General features: G+C 39.2%; 1 protein-coding gene across 2 annotated transcripts; it reads right to left on the bottom strand.

The window, feature by feature from the left end:
* Positions 1–5,866: 5,866 nt before the first annotated feature.
* On the bottom strand, positions 5,867–11,985 carry LOC137100771 (major histocompatibility complex class I-related gene protein-like). 2 transcript variants are annotated; one of them, XM_067478551.1, is made up of 6 exons: positions 11,611–11,984; positions 10,652–10,918; positions 9,197–9,472; positions 8,413–8,715; positions 7,682–7,789; positions 5,867–6,813 (listed from the first exon to the last, which is right to left on the bottom strand). In XM_067478551.1, exons 1-6 carry the CDS (start codon positions 11,657–11,659, stop codon positions 6,782–6,784), a joined length of 1,035 nt encoding a protein of 344 aa, XP_067334652.1. In that variant the 5' UTR covers positions 11,660–11,984; the 3' UTR covers positions 5,867–6,781. The 2 variants fall into 2 exon arrangements, with proteins under 2 accessions (XP_067334652.1, XP_067334653.1); XM_067478552.1 differs by lacking the exon at positions 7,682–7,789 and having other exon boundaries at positions 11,611–11,985.
* Between the last annotated feature and the right edge of the window lie 3,495 nt (positions 11,986–15,480).

Raw genomic sequence — 15,480 nt, 5'->3', positions numbered from 1 at the left:
TTTTTGCTTTCACATATGTATATTGCACAAATTTACATTTTTCTGTTCCTATTTTGAAAATAAAAGACTGAAAAAGGGGAAGGAAAGTTTGAATTTAACTAAGTCATCAAATGGACGTGGGGGTGTGGCAGTGAAAGCTTTTATGCAGTAAAAGCTCTGTGTCTTGGGATGATGGCCATAGATGTATGAAAGAGAAAATAATATTAGTTCCCAGGAGATGCCATCACACCTGGACATCTGTGTTACTTCTATAAGCTATATAATTCTCTGTCACTGTGCATGGGTTCAAATACAACACCACCACTGTGGAGATGAAGTGTCCTTCAACACAGAAACACAGCAACATCCATGGACGTCCATTCTTACAGTGAGTAAGAACAATCAGCTGTAGCATGAGAAACACAATGCAGGGACCCTGTGATCAGTCTCAGCAAGCTGTGTTACACTGTGTGTTCTGACACCTGTTGATTATGCTCAGTACACAGTACAGTCTTTCAGCAGATGTTCTACAGAAGCTCTTGTGGAAGATTCAACCAAACAGACCAACCTTTACTCCACACAGAACTGGATCTTGGCATAGGCCATAGAAGGCGGTTGCCCAGGGCGCCACCTGCTGGAGAGGGTGCTGCTGCAAAAAAACTAACTTTTTTTAAACAATAAACACAATCTAATAAATAATTGTAATCATTTGCAGCCCTGACTGGCCCCCTTTCCTCGTGGGGTGTCTTGAAAATAAAAAAAAACTACTGTGCATGTAGTAGGATGAGGCACATATGAAAAATCAGTTGGTTTGACATATCTCAGACAGAATATACTGAGAAGTCGTCACACAACCATTCATACTCACATTCACACCAACTGGCAATTTTAGAGTCACTTATTAAGCTAACATGCATTTTTTTGGACTGTGGGAAGAAAATCACACCCAAAGTATCTGCAGGAAACCAACGCAACCACGGGGAGAACATGCAAACTCCAAACACAAAGGCTACAGCAGCATCTTATCACACCGTTTAATGGATCACTGTCAAACGCTCTACACACTAGTGGACTAATTATAATGACTTTTTAAACATGAGTGAAATTATGGAGACAGGAAAACCCGGCACAGTCTATAGTATAGAGAAATTATAAGTATTAATTTAGCATTTGTTTTAGACTGACATGTATTTATTATCATTTTTTTTTTCTTTTTTGTACATCTCTCATGTTGTTTAACAACATCAGGGAATCAGAGTTTCTGTTACTAAAATGCTTCAGAATAGAGCTGTTTGCCTACTTATGTTTTTGAAGATTAGAGATTTTTTGATATATGATACAGGTTTTGTTGAGGCCTTTAGCTTTGTAATGATGAAGACAGTTTTTATTGACAATTTGCTTGATTTAGTCTAAAGAACAAAGTGTTGAGGACAATTATATATTTATACGAATCAAACATCATTACGGGTTAAAGTTGAATCTGCTCCGTACTTCAGAGCAGATGGTTGTTTGTGTCTCAGTCACTCTGCTCAGTGCAGGGACCATGTTGTAATAATGGGATCAGAATAACAACAAGGTCACAGGGATGGAGCTGTTTAACAGTTGATGTCATTCTGACAGGTTACAGTAAACCTGTGAATTTGTCTATAGAGAAAGTGAACAGAATGAGATGGAAGAACAATAAACAAGCACTTGTTTTTGTGAGGTTACTGAATGTGAAACATAAATCCACAAACAAGAATTCATTCAACTACACTTTATCTAAAGAGCTTTAATTGAAGAGGTTAATGAACAGATCTTCATTGCCCCCACACCCACAGAGAGTAAAGATAATAAAAGAATTCAGTGACAAGCTGCAGCTGGAGACATCATCTCCACATCTGAGGAACTCCATCACCTTGATGTACTGTGCTGTGTTACATGAACCAGCAGGTGTTAGACTTTAGCATCAGACGACCAGAGACAAGAAGTTTAGTGGAAGCAGCAGAAACATGTAACAGAGACTTAATGAACTACACACATATACACAATTTGGAAATAAACTGGAAGAGCAACTCAAAATGTTGTTTAACACAGTGCAACATTGATATAATGACAATAAAACAGATGAAATGTAAACATTACTATAACAAATATAAAATAGAACTTAAAGACACAGGCCATAAAGTTTCATTCAGCTCAGTGATTTACTGAACCTCACACTGACCAGTTGACTGGCTCAACAATTTCATAACTCAATAATAAATGAAAAAAAAATTCTTGTAAATAAATCCAGTAAATTTAGATGACATGCTCTAAGAAAATTTAAAAAAAATGTTGTTTTGACTTCAGACTAACGTCACTACAGTCCTCTAATCTCCACTGGGAGCCTGTCAAGACAAACCAATAAATTAAGTTAAATAGTTTGTTAAATACTTCTTCTAAAAAATGCAATAACAAATAGTAATTTAAAAGAATATTACAGTTGGATTAAGTTACCTATTGACAGGTAATTTAAACAACATGTTGCAAATATGTTAATACTGAAACTATCAGCAGCATGTTCCCAGACAATGATCCTTTTTCAACCCAAATACTGTCTATCATTTATCAATTGTTGCAGTACAATATCTAATTTGTCTGACTACAGTTATTAAACATTATTGCTGTATTTAGACTCTCACAGGAAAAAACCATCACTTCACACACGTGTTGATTTGCTTTTAAATCCAACCACAATCTTCCTCTAACCTTAACCAAAGTGCCTTTGTTGCCTAAACCCAGCCACATATCGTACTCTGCAGTCTGTGGTGTGACAGTCCTGCTCTTGTGCAGGCGCCTTCTTCCCCAAACATTGAATTCATTTTCAAATTATGTTGCATAAGTTATTTTCGCCACAAACATGTGAATATGTATCTGGTTTAGTTGGATAGAGGAGACAGAGTTGTAACGTTCAGTGTGGTGGTGATTTCTGTGTTTCTGGCAGCGTTGGAAACAAACTTACAACTAAACTGTCTTTGTTAGTTTTTCCTGTTTTTTGCTACTCTAACATGATCAGTTTTACCAAGGACGAACTGCTGATCATCAGGCAGCACACACCACAAAATCTTTTACCAGATTTCCAGTACTCAGACGTTTTGCTCAATGTTGTAGTCGGTGGAGCGGCTGCGCTGTATATCTCCAGGACGCGCAGACGGGGGAAGCGCGCTGGCGCTCTCGTGAAGCTCCGACAGCGCGGACTGAGAACGCCACTGCCTAGCATCCACCTGGCGAATCTTCGCTCTCTTCCCAACAAAACGGACGAACTTCTTCTGCTCTCCCGGACAAATAAGGACTTCTTCAACTCGGCTGTTTTGTGCTTCACGGAGACCTGGCTGAACGACGCCATTCCGGACAGCGTGTTAAGTCTGCCGGGCTTTCAGCTGTTTAGATCTGATCGCGACGCTGAATCAACGGGGAAATCGCGCGGCGGTGGGACGTGCTTCTACATTAACAACAGGTGGTGTTCAGATGTGACTGTGTTAAAGAAGATGTGCTGTTCCGATCTTGAATCACTCGTCATTAACTGTAAGCCGTTCTATTCACCGCGGGAGTTCTGCTCGTTCATTCTAGTCAGTGTTTATATCCCTCCGCAAGCGCACGTGAGCTCTGCTTTACAGTTACTCGCTGATATGATCACAGAGAGCGAGCAACAACACCCGGACTCTGTTTTAATCATTCTCGGAGACTTTAATAAAGCAATTCTCTCACGTGAACTGCCAAAATACAGACAGCATGTCGCATGTCCCACCAGAGACAGTTACACATTGGATCACTGTTACACTGCAATAAAAGATGCATATCACTCTGTCCCACGGGCAGCTTTGGGGGTCTCTGATCACTGCTTAGTTCATCTCATACCGACCTACAGGCAGAAACTAAAATCAGCTAAACCCGTAGCAAAGACTGTAAAGAGATGGACTACAGAAACAGAGCAGGAACTACAAGATCCCCATTCACACCTCCGGTAACCCCCGTCCCCCCCACACCTGAAATTCAGTTCAGTGAAGATGATGTGCGTCAGGTCTTCAGAAAGAACAAAAGAAGTAAAGCACCAGGCCCAGTCGGCGTGTCATCAGCCTGTCTGAAAACCTGTTCTGAACAGCTGGCCCCCCATCTTTACACGGATTTTCAATAGATCAATGGAGCTGTGCGAAGTCCCAGCTTGCTTTAAACGCTCCACCATTTTTCCGGCCCCAAACAAACCCAAAATCACTGGATTTAGTGACTACAGACCCGTGGCTCTGACGTCTGTGGTCATGAAGTCATTTGAAAGACTGGTTTTGGCTTATCTGAAGGACATCACTGGACCCTTACTGGACCCCTTGCAGTTTGCTTACCGAACAAACCGGTCTGTGAACGATGCGGTGAACATGGGACTGCATTATGTTCTACAGCATCTGGACAGACCAGGGACTTATGTGAGGATCCTGTTTGTGGACTTCAGCTCTGCTTTTAACACCATTATCCCATCACTCCTCCAGCTCAAACTTACTCAGCTCTCCGTGCCCTCCTCTGTCTGTCAGTGGATCACCAGCTTCCTGACAGACAGACAGCAGCTAGTGAGGCTGGGTAAACTCTCATCCAGCACTCGCACCATCAGCACCGGCGCCCCTCAGGGCTGTGTTCTCTCCCCACTGCTCTTCTCCCTGTACACCAACGACTGCACCTCTAAACACTCCTCTGTCAAGCTCCTGAAGTTTGCGGACGACACCACACTTATAGGCCTCATCCAGGACGGTGACGAGTCGGCTTACAGACTGGAGGTGGAACAGCTGGCCGTCTGGTGCGGCCTTAACAACCTGGAGCTCAACACGCTCAAGACAGTGGAGATGATCGTAGACTTCAGGAGAACCCCTCCTGCTCTCCCCCCACTCACCATCATGGACAGCACTGTGACTGCAGTGGAGTCATTCAGATTCCTGGGCACCACAATCTCCCAGGACCTGAAGTGGGACATACACATTGACTCCATTGTGAAAAAGGCCCAGCAGAGGTTGTACTTTCTTCGCCAGCTGAAGAAGTTCAACCTCCCACAGGAGCTGCTGAAACAGTTTTACTCTGTAATCATAGAATCCATCCTCTGCACTGCTATATCTGTCTGGTTCAGCTCAGCTACCCAGTCTGATCTCAGAAGACTACGGAGAGTAGTCCGGACTGCTGAACGAATCATTGGTATAGCACTCCCCAGCCTCCAAGAACTGTACTTATCCAGAGTGAGGAAAAAGGCAAAGAAGATCACTCTGGACCCCTCACATCCAGCACACTCCCTGTTTGAACTGTTGCCTTCTGGTCGACGCTACAGAGCCCTGAGTACCAGAACGACCAGACACAGGAACAGTTTCTTCCCTCAGGCAATCACCCTCATGAACACTTGACCATCACAGAACACATAACACTATTGCATATAATCTAATTAAAACTCACTCTTTTACTTTTCATGTTGCACACATAACTACTGTGTTCACATTTGTCAATTTTACATTTTGTTTAGCTTTTTGCATTTATCTTTATATTGTATATTATTCCTTTATTCTTATTATTTGTTCTTGTATTGTCACTGTCATTCTGTTGCACTGTGAAGCTTTGTCATCAAAACTAATTCCTAGTATGTGTAAACATGCCTGGCAATAAAGTTCTCTGATTCTGATTCTAAAAGTACATGAAGCTGTCATATATTTAAGTGCAATTTTGATGTAAATCTGATGTACTCAAATATTGTAGTTTTCATTCCACTTTGATAATTCAAGAGAAATAAAAAAGTCATTTAACCAGTTTGATCTGTGATCTTCTGATAGTTATGTTTAGATTAAATGAAATGCATAAACTCAGATTTTGAGGTGACAGTAGTGTCACGGTTTTGGTTAGGGATGGACCCAAGAGACAGTGTGAGGGATGAACTAAAGTGCTTTTATTGACAGACTGAAAAGGGTAAACAGAAATCGCTCCTAACAGGAGGGTACAGAAAACAGGTTCAGAACAGATAAGACAGACAAAACTATCCACAGGACCGAAACACGAGGGGCGTTAACATTATAGAAAATAGGAAGACAACAGAAACTAAGGTCGACAACAAGAGAGGAACTTAGTTAACCAAAAATAAACACTAGAGTCAGGAATAACAAGGCTGGAAAATCTAATAGTCTAAATGACCACACAGGGGAAAAACTAGGAGATTAACAAACTGAAATAAAACTCCAAAATGAAAACAGGACACTGGGAAAAGCATATGCTACTAAATAAACAAGACAGGGATAAACATGAACTGACTAGTAACAGGTAATACACAGAGGGGGACTAAGGAAAACTGATAAACAGAGGTAAACCAGATAAATAAGAAACATACATAAAAAAACAAACATAAAAGTCCCTAAACAGGTAAACACATGGGGAAGTCTAATTAACAAACAGATAAACTAAATTAACGAGACACAGAAAAACAAAACTGCAAACAGGAATATGACCAAACCTCAGACCAAAGGGGAAAGATGCACAGGGTCCAGAATACAAAAGTCCAAGAGAAACAAGAGTCCATGAAACACACATTCAGCTTTTACCTAGAGTCCAGAGTCTGAGGGGTTTGTGGGGTAATAACAACCACAATGACCACAAGAATCTGGCAGGGGAGTGAAGGGAAGACTGAACTTAAATAGAGGCGGGAACAGGTGCAAACAATGAGGGACAACGAGGGTAAAGCTGGGCAAAAAGAACCAGGGACAGGAAGTAAGGAGAAGGGGCCACAAAATAAAAGTCCAAAACCAGGAAGTGACCATGACAAGTAGCTTCACAGGACGTCTCTTCTTATTTCTCTGGACCCTGTTAAGACATTATAAAGCACCTTAAGTCAAGTTTGTGATACTGGGCTATAAAAAAATCTCTATTATATTTTATTTTACACTTCCACTCAAATATTATCTGAATGTAAACTACAGGATCATAATTTTACATTATGATATGATGTGATCAGCTACAACATTAACAACACCTGGTGGTTTTAAATACAAATATCGTTCCTTCAAGTTCCTTTACTTTTGTACTTTATTAAATGTAGTTTATCTGCTTAGTACTTTTACTTGACTGTTGAGTTTGTGTATTTCTACCACCTCTGTACACAGTGTATCACAGTTTGCGGTGTTTGGGGTTGTGTAGCTGCAGATTGCTCAGAGTGGCCATGCTGATGATTGTCCTCCATCATGATATTAATAGTAATAATAATAGTATTGTAGCTGATGTTTGTAGTACTGTTATGTACACAGCATAGTGTATAGTGAAATAATGAAGTACTCACTGTGATCAGTTTGTCTGATGTCAACTGACAACTGACATTAAATTTGTAATAATACACCAATGATTTATAAAACACTTACTAGTTTATATGTCTGAAACCTAAAATATAAATGAAAGTTTACAGTAATATCTATTAAAATCTAATAAATATTGTAAATATAATAAAAATATAAACAGAAATACATTGGTTTATGTTTTGTAGTTGTTTCCCATATAATGGTATAAAAACAGCTCAACAGATTCTGTACAGTGACTAAAGACTCCATATGTGATTTTTCTTGGGTTTTCAGAAGTTACTGAATCAGCCAGATGTTACAAATAAATTAATGGAAAATAGGAAAATATCTTTTATCCTTAATATCTAATGTGTTGTCCCTGAACCATCTTTGTTTCTCACCATTTTTCTTCTTCCACCAGATGAAGAGTCCAGTGATGCAGACTGACAGCAGCAGCAGTCCTACAACAACTCCAATGACAGCACCAGCAGGAACCTGTGAGGGAGGAACTGGAACCAGAACAGAAGATTATTGAACCTGGTTTCTCACACACTTGTTCAGATGTTCTGTGTTCACATAATTGTCACTGACTTTAAATTTGACAATGTTTTACAAACTAAAAAAAAAAAAGGAACATTAAATGGAATTATCTTTTAAAATAAGAGTCAAGACTTGACATCCTAACATCTTGTCAGAATTTGAACTGATAATTAATTCTTCATGGTGTAAAACTCTGGGTTGCAGTGTTCATATTCTCCCTGTGCTTGTGTAGGTTTCCTCCCACAGTCCAAAGACATGTTAGGTTAATAGGTGACTCTGAAATTGCCTGTAGATGTGAATGTGAGTGTGAATGTGTTTGTATGTATCTCTGTGTTTAACTATTTCCTATTATGTTATAAGTCCAATACATGATGTGACATCTCTCCAGATAGACTGGAGAGATGTCCAGGGTGGACCCTGACTCTCACCCCATGACAGCTGGGATAGGTTCCTACCCCCCCAGACCCCAACCAGGATGAGCGGTTAAAGATAATGGATGGATCAAACTCTGGGTTGCATTCAGGGTCTACTTTGGTTACCAGACAAACTGGTGTGTGTTTTCAAGTTTCATCACATCTGACTCCAGTCTTACCCCAGTTTGTTCTGATCACTGCTTTGTCCAGTCTAATGACACTGTCGTCCTCAACACCAGAGAGCTGAAACACACAGTCGTATCTCCTCCAGTCTTCAGGTTTGACTGATGAAATGTTCAGATCAACTCTCATCTGGAAGGTTCCATCATGGTTGGGGAGGATCTCTCCATGGTCCACGTCCTCATGAAGCTCCTGTCCATCTTTCCTCCAGAACATTGTGGCTTTGTCAGGGTAGAAACCTGTAGCGTGGCAGCTGACTGGAGAGGACGGAGACTTCTGGAGGAGAAACACTGAGGGACGATCTGGAGGAAAGAGAGAATTGTGTTTATCACTATGCATTGTTCAATAACAAGAAAACAACAAAAATAGATTATCTGCACAGTGGCCTCTGATAAATCCAGACATTAACAATCTCAGTATTTTTATAAAAATGATAAACCTTTAAGAATTCCTGCAATACTCCAATTCCTCGTAATACTGTTAGAAAAATCAACAAACACACTTTCTTCTGAAATTTCAAACAATGAATGGAGAGAGGGGTAGGAAGAAATGAACAGTAAAATAAATTATAAAAATGAGGGAGGATCTGGAGAAGTTAGAGAAAGAAATAAACCATGTAGGCTGAGAAAGATAAATGAGAAAGGAAACGAAACCACAAGGATTAAATGCAATAGTAATACATCAAGATTAAAAGAACGGGTAAGAAGAAAAGCAATTAAAGCGATAATTCAGTGTGTTTATATGAACATAGTTATAAAATCTCATCAGGTCATGTGATCCTACCTGTTCTCAACAAGAAGCTCCTCCCATAATTCACAGCGTTCATCAGCCACTCAGGATGAATCTGAGTGACAAAGCGAACAGTATCTTCTGTTAGGACTTTGTCAGCATCCCATTCCTGTTTGATCACATCAGCCTCTGGTTTCAGAGGGATCCACTTTTGATTATTCAGGTCTAATGACATGAAGTCTTCTCCATCATAACCATACTGTACAGAAGAACTCTTTTCGGTCTTTTCGTCAGATTCAAAACTTTGTATCAACTGTAAAATGTGGAAACCTGAGAGAGAAAACACAGTTTACAATGATGTATAAGTGATGTCTCCAGTAGAAAGCTGAACTTAACAATATTGCATGTTTTATAAAGTCCTGCTCTTCTCACAGTATTACAGTTTGATTATGATTCTGTGTCCTTTTCTTTATGAGTGGTTTTACGTTTCAGTTCAAAAGTTTTAAACATAAAATTAACCTGGAAATGTCCAATGAAAAATGAAATACACATTTTTATTTTATTGTACAAGACATAAGATAAGAGTTTGAGCTCTGCTCTTAAAAATAGCTGTTTTTACACAACTAATCAAATTACAGGGAGTTGAGGGAGTCAGCTCTGCCTTAGTAAAGAGTGGTGATAAGTCTGAGCAGATAGAACGTTTTTCACTTTTAACTGTTTACCACTGTTAACTGTTACCGGGAGGAGTTAAGGATGTTAATACCAGGTAAATACTCGATTTGTTAACTGGAAGAGGAACAGAGCAAGCTTAGGTTTTATGCCTCCAAGGACACACTGTCCTTAAGCTGCTCATGTAAGACTAGAGGATTATATTCTGGACAATTTAATTTAGGAAGAGATGTTGGAGCTGGGACGGTGTCAGAATAAGATTTAATCTCACACTGCCCCCACTCACAGATCCAGCTCGACATTCAAGCCAGGTGATTAAAACAACTTCATTAAATTGCTTTATACATTTTATTAACCTTAAGGATTTTGAGACTTTTGCTTTAACATGTTAAGGATCATTTGATATTTCAAACAGGACAACAAATTCAAATATACATTGTTTTCACTGAGCAGCAATGGTATGAAAACTTCTAATCAGAAAGGAAACATAAATAAAACCTACCTGTCTGACAAATGAGGTGGAGTAAAATGTATAGTATAATATTTCCTATATACACTATTAATACACTTAGTGTATTTAGTTACACCCAATCACTGGTAAAGACCTACTATGTTACTTACTGTCATGTTGACCTTCTTAAAAACTCCCTGTGTGATGATCAGTTCACACTTTCATTCTTGTGCTTTGATCAGTGTGTTGTGGTTTTGATATGTCATTTCTGTGAGGAGCAGCCATGTCATGTAGTTCAAGCTCAGAGGCCCTGTCACCTTTAATCTGCCCCCAGTGAAAACTCCCTCCCATTACTTTCCAAGTGATGTAGAACATAGAACATACTGCACCTTCAGTTTGATTGAAGTGCTGCATAATTCGGTCAAGTGTAGATTTAAAGTATATTGGCAGTATCTCGAAACATTGTGGAGTAAACAGCTCCATTAGCCAAGGATTGTCTTTGAACAGTTTTTTCCAAACTTCCTGGTGTATTTCTATGGTTTTGTTGCTGTTGCAGTAACCTGCCTGAACGTCATCAACCAGGGCAACAATCACCAACTCTGGGAGGTTTTGGATTCCAGAAGATGCAGTGAAGAGAAACTTGAGGGAATGTTTCACTGTGAGACAACATAAAAATACATTCAGTGTAACGTCCTTACAATCTTTTTCTCCTGCAAATGTTCCTAGTTCAAACCTTTGTGATTTGTTTTGTGGCTTTTATTTTTATAACTTCCTGTAAGATGGATATGTTTTATTTTGAAAGGACAGCTAACACATAATAAAGAATGAAACTTAACAACGGTAGAAGACGGTAAAAGGTAACAGACGGAGAAATAAAAGGAGACTGAAGACATTAAGGAGACGGTTACGGATAGTATGTTTTTGTGTTTAGCTCCAGTTGAAAGTGGTAACAAGGTTGGTTTTATGATTTATATAAATTTGTAAGATGGTAATTTGTCTTTATGTTAGTTTAACGTAAATCTGCTATAGGACGTATTAACGGTCTGATGTGGTTTTAATCTATTGTTTTGTCTGTGTTTGCTTTGTGTAGCTCTTACGTTGGTTTGAGGAAAAAGATAAGAACAATAAACTATTATCAGACCATCAGTAAGACTTCAAATTTCTGACTGGACGCTACATTCAGTATTCAGCCTTAATATACTGTACACATATTGTCCCAAATGGGACATTTACAGTGTGAACATGTTCAGTTGAAGCCTAAAGTCTTTTCAAACTGAGGTAAAACTGTGGACGCAGGGACAAAGTGCAGACTGAAGTAAAGAGTTTAGAGATTGAAATGTGAACTTACCTGGTGATGAAACATGACAGAAGAGAAGCAACAGAAATAACGACTTCATCCTGATTTGATCAAGAATCACGGAGAAATAATCGAGTTGCTTCGGTCTCTGTGAAAGATGGGAGTGGTTGGATATTTGGCACAAATCCCACAACGTCGCCAGATTTCAATGCTGCGATAATAAGAAAACACTGAAATAGTAAAGTAGAGACAAGAACCTAATACAAATGTCCTTAAAAAGCCATTTGTTTCATTGATGATACACCGCGTATTTAAATGAGTTTTCCTTTCTTTTGAGTTACATTACATGTTAAACGTCTCTGCCTCTTTACAGAAGTAAATCTTTCCAAAGAATCAGGAAGTCACCCACGGGACCCACTTTACAACACGATACACAAATGTGTTTCTGAGGAACAAACATTAAAGAACAATTACGAAATTAAGTTCCCACGTGAGGCAAAAAAAATATTTAGTCAGCCACCGATTGTGCAAGTTCTCCAGCTTAAAATGATGACAGAGGTCTGTAATTTTCATCATAGTACACTTCAACTGTGAGAGACAGAATGTGGAGAAAAAAAACAGGACATCAACTTATTGTTTTTTTAAAGAATTCATTTATAAATTCCTGCGTAAAATAAGTATTTGATCAATAACAAAAGTTCAACTAAATATAACCTTTATAACCTGTTTAACAGATGATGTTGTTCTGACAATTGAGGAGTTTCATTAACAGATCTACATTCATCTCCACATCTGAGGATCTCTGTCACCTTGATGTACTGTACTGTGTTACATGAACCAGCAGGTGTCAGACTTTAGCAACGGACGAGCAGAAACAAGAAGTTTAGTGGAAGCAGCAAAAAACATGTAACAGAGACTTAAATTAACCAGTTTACACAGATCCATCAAATATATCAAGAGTTGGCAAAGTGATGAAGACATAAACGCAAAAAAATTAAAGCTAAAACCTGGTCCAAATAAAAACTGAAAGTCAACAGAAAGGGAAAAACTAAGCCAGGCTCATTACTATTGGGCAACTAGCTGAAGGTGTGTAGGAGCCAAAAAGCTCAGAACACAGAGATGAATAAAATGACATCCCTTTATAAAGTTATTGGGGGGTAGTGGGGGCAGTCGTCCACGGACCACAGGGTCAGTAGCTCGATCCCCGGTCTCAGCTATATGTCGAAGTGTCTCTGGGGAAGACACTGAACCCCTAACAGCCCATCCCCCTCCCCAGCTGTGCAGCGAACGGTTCAAGCCCGGTAGAAATTGGGGAGGGTTGCGTCAGGAAGAGCATCCTGCGTAAAAACTGTGCCAAATCAACATGTGGACAATTCTGAAACTCTCACTGTAGAAATGCAGAGAACTGTGAGGGGAGCTGGGTTTAGAGACGGGGGCACAGGTGAGAACAATCAGGGCTAATGATGAGAAGTGAAGTTACCAGAGTGAAACAGGAAGTGAGATGGAGGGAAGTACAAAATAAAAGCCAAGAAACAGGAAACAGAGCAGGAACACATGACAGTAGCAGCAGGTCTACATCTGAACTCCTGCAAACAATCACTGTCAAGGAGCTTTTACTCCTGGTATTATAGACCAGAAGCCCCTCCTACAAAGACAAACCACCACTAATTAATAACCAATTAAGACAATCGATTACTTTTTCTATGTAGAAACAATATAAACTTCACTTCACTATATTATTCTAGTTTGTGGATGGATCCAATGGATGTTATTTAGGGTAGAAATGATTTCCCCCTCTAGTTCAGCCCAGTATGGTTTGGACTCATTTCCCTCTGCTATAAAGAGCTTTCAAAGCTCCTGTTTGATGTTTGACAGTGTGGACCTGTTGCCTGTTGGTGGATGGAGTGAAGCACACATAAACATGTGGTAAGTGTCACATTGGTAACAGTTTTTAGAAAATGTGTCTATGGTGTTATCTGGTGCACTGCATTTGTCCACACAACTAGACAACAACAACAACTCTATTCTGCCAGCTTGATGGAACAAACTAATAGAATTGGAGGTATGTCCACTTCAAATCCACTTTAGATTTGAAGTATATGGAGCAGATTATATGAAGATGAAAAGCAGATTCTGCAGGTCTGAATATAAAACGTCTCCCAGAAGAACCTAATACAAATGTCCTTAAAAAGCCATTTGTTTCATTGATGATACACCGCGTATTTAAATGAGTTTTAAATGTCTCCTCGTATGGACAGGTGTCAAACCTTCCAAAAGAATCAGGAAGGGACTTATCCAACACTTTACAACACGATACGCGCACCTGTTTCTGAGGAACAAACGCTCCGCCGACAAACTTAAGACGGGATTCACTTAGAAACGATCAGATAATGAAGCTCCCACGTATGTGTAACCAGAAATCTCAGTGTAAAGTAATACTTATCTGATTTAAATGTGATTTGAATTTCCTACAGTTACTGATCACACAGTGAATATCATTATTATTAGACTGGTATAATATTCACATTTCATCCTGTATTTTATATGCAGCTGATATTTATAATTCTCAGGCTGCATAATAAATATGTTCTCAGTGACCCAGTATAACTACAAGATGCAGAGACACTAGGGTTTTATCACAGTACTCAATACAAACATGAAGTGTTGTGAATGTTTGGTTAGAAGGATGAGCCTCAGTCAAAACGTAGCTGTAAATATCTCTTTGTTCTTTGAGTCTGTCTTCACAGCACATCTCCATATTAAGATAAGTGGAAGCATTCTACTATCCATCCATCCATTATCTGTAACCACTTATCCTATTTGGTTTGTTGGGGGGGGCTGCAACACTGTCTGTGTTCGGAGGGCCACACACAGACTGACAGACACAGACAGACAACCAGTCACTCTCACATTCACACCTACGGACAATGTTAGAGTCACCAATTAACCTAACCTGCATGTTTTTGGACTGTGGAAGGAGACGGAGTACCCGGAGGAAACCCACCCAAACACATCCGCATCCTACTATAAATATTCAAAAATAACTGTGGAAAACTACTGATGTATTATCACCAAAATCTACTATAAGTATCTCAAGTATAAAGTAAAAATATGCAGTATTAGTACAAATGGGTCTACTTTCTACACCTGCCTATACTATTGATATATATATTAGAGAAACTAATGCATGAGGTGTAAAAGGAATGAAACTTCTCTCTATAGATCATGAAATGAAAATGCTTTTGTGGAGTACAACCTTCCACAGTAGTCTTCAGCTTGCAGAACTGTTTTAAATCACTTATTTAACCAATTAAATAACTGTCTATGAATCGGTGTTGACAGGCTCACAGTGAAGATTAGAAGAGGAGCTCAGTGACACCATTACTTCTTGTTTCTGTTTGTTCAGGGTATATTAATGAGTAAAGATTTGAAGATACTAAAAACCATTATATAGTTATATACTGTAATGACTGTGGCTCAGTGGGTTAGCGAGGTTGTAAATGATGTAAAGATGTTGTTCCTCTTTAATGTCAGACACCATATTGGTGTCTGCTGTCTCTCACAGTGGCGGCTGGTATTAAACCGTTTTCCTCATAAACATTCCTTCCTTAAAACTCGCTTACAACAGCAGTTTAGCGCCTAAACCGAACATAGATTAGGTTGAGGCACTAAATAAAATGGTTAGATTCAGTACAAATGTTGTGGTTTAGCCTAAAATCACAGTCATGTCATTGTACAGAACCTATGCTCATATTTGTGTAAGTGTAGACTTTTTTTAATGTGAGGCAAGAAAAAAAAAAGAAGGAGGCTGAAATGTGCTTTGTACATTGGTTGTAGTTCCTGTTTATACAATTTGAAACCGGAGCTTGGTCCAGTGTTAAAGTCCTTAAATCCACCACATGAACAGACATGCAGACATGT

This window comes from Channa argus, chromosome 1 (genome assembly GCF_033026475.1).
Source record: "Channa argus isolate prfri chromosome 1, Channa argus male v1.0, whole genome shotgun sequence".
In the NCBI taxonomy this organism is placed as follows: Eukaryota; Metazoa; Chordata; class Actinopteri; order Anabantiformes; family Channidae; genus Channa; species Channa argus.
Note: the sequence above shows the minus strand (reverse complement) of the source record. Positions and strands in the feature narration are given on the sequence as shown.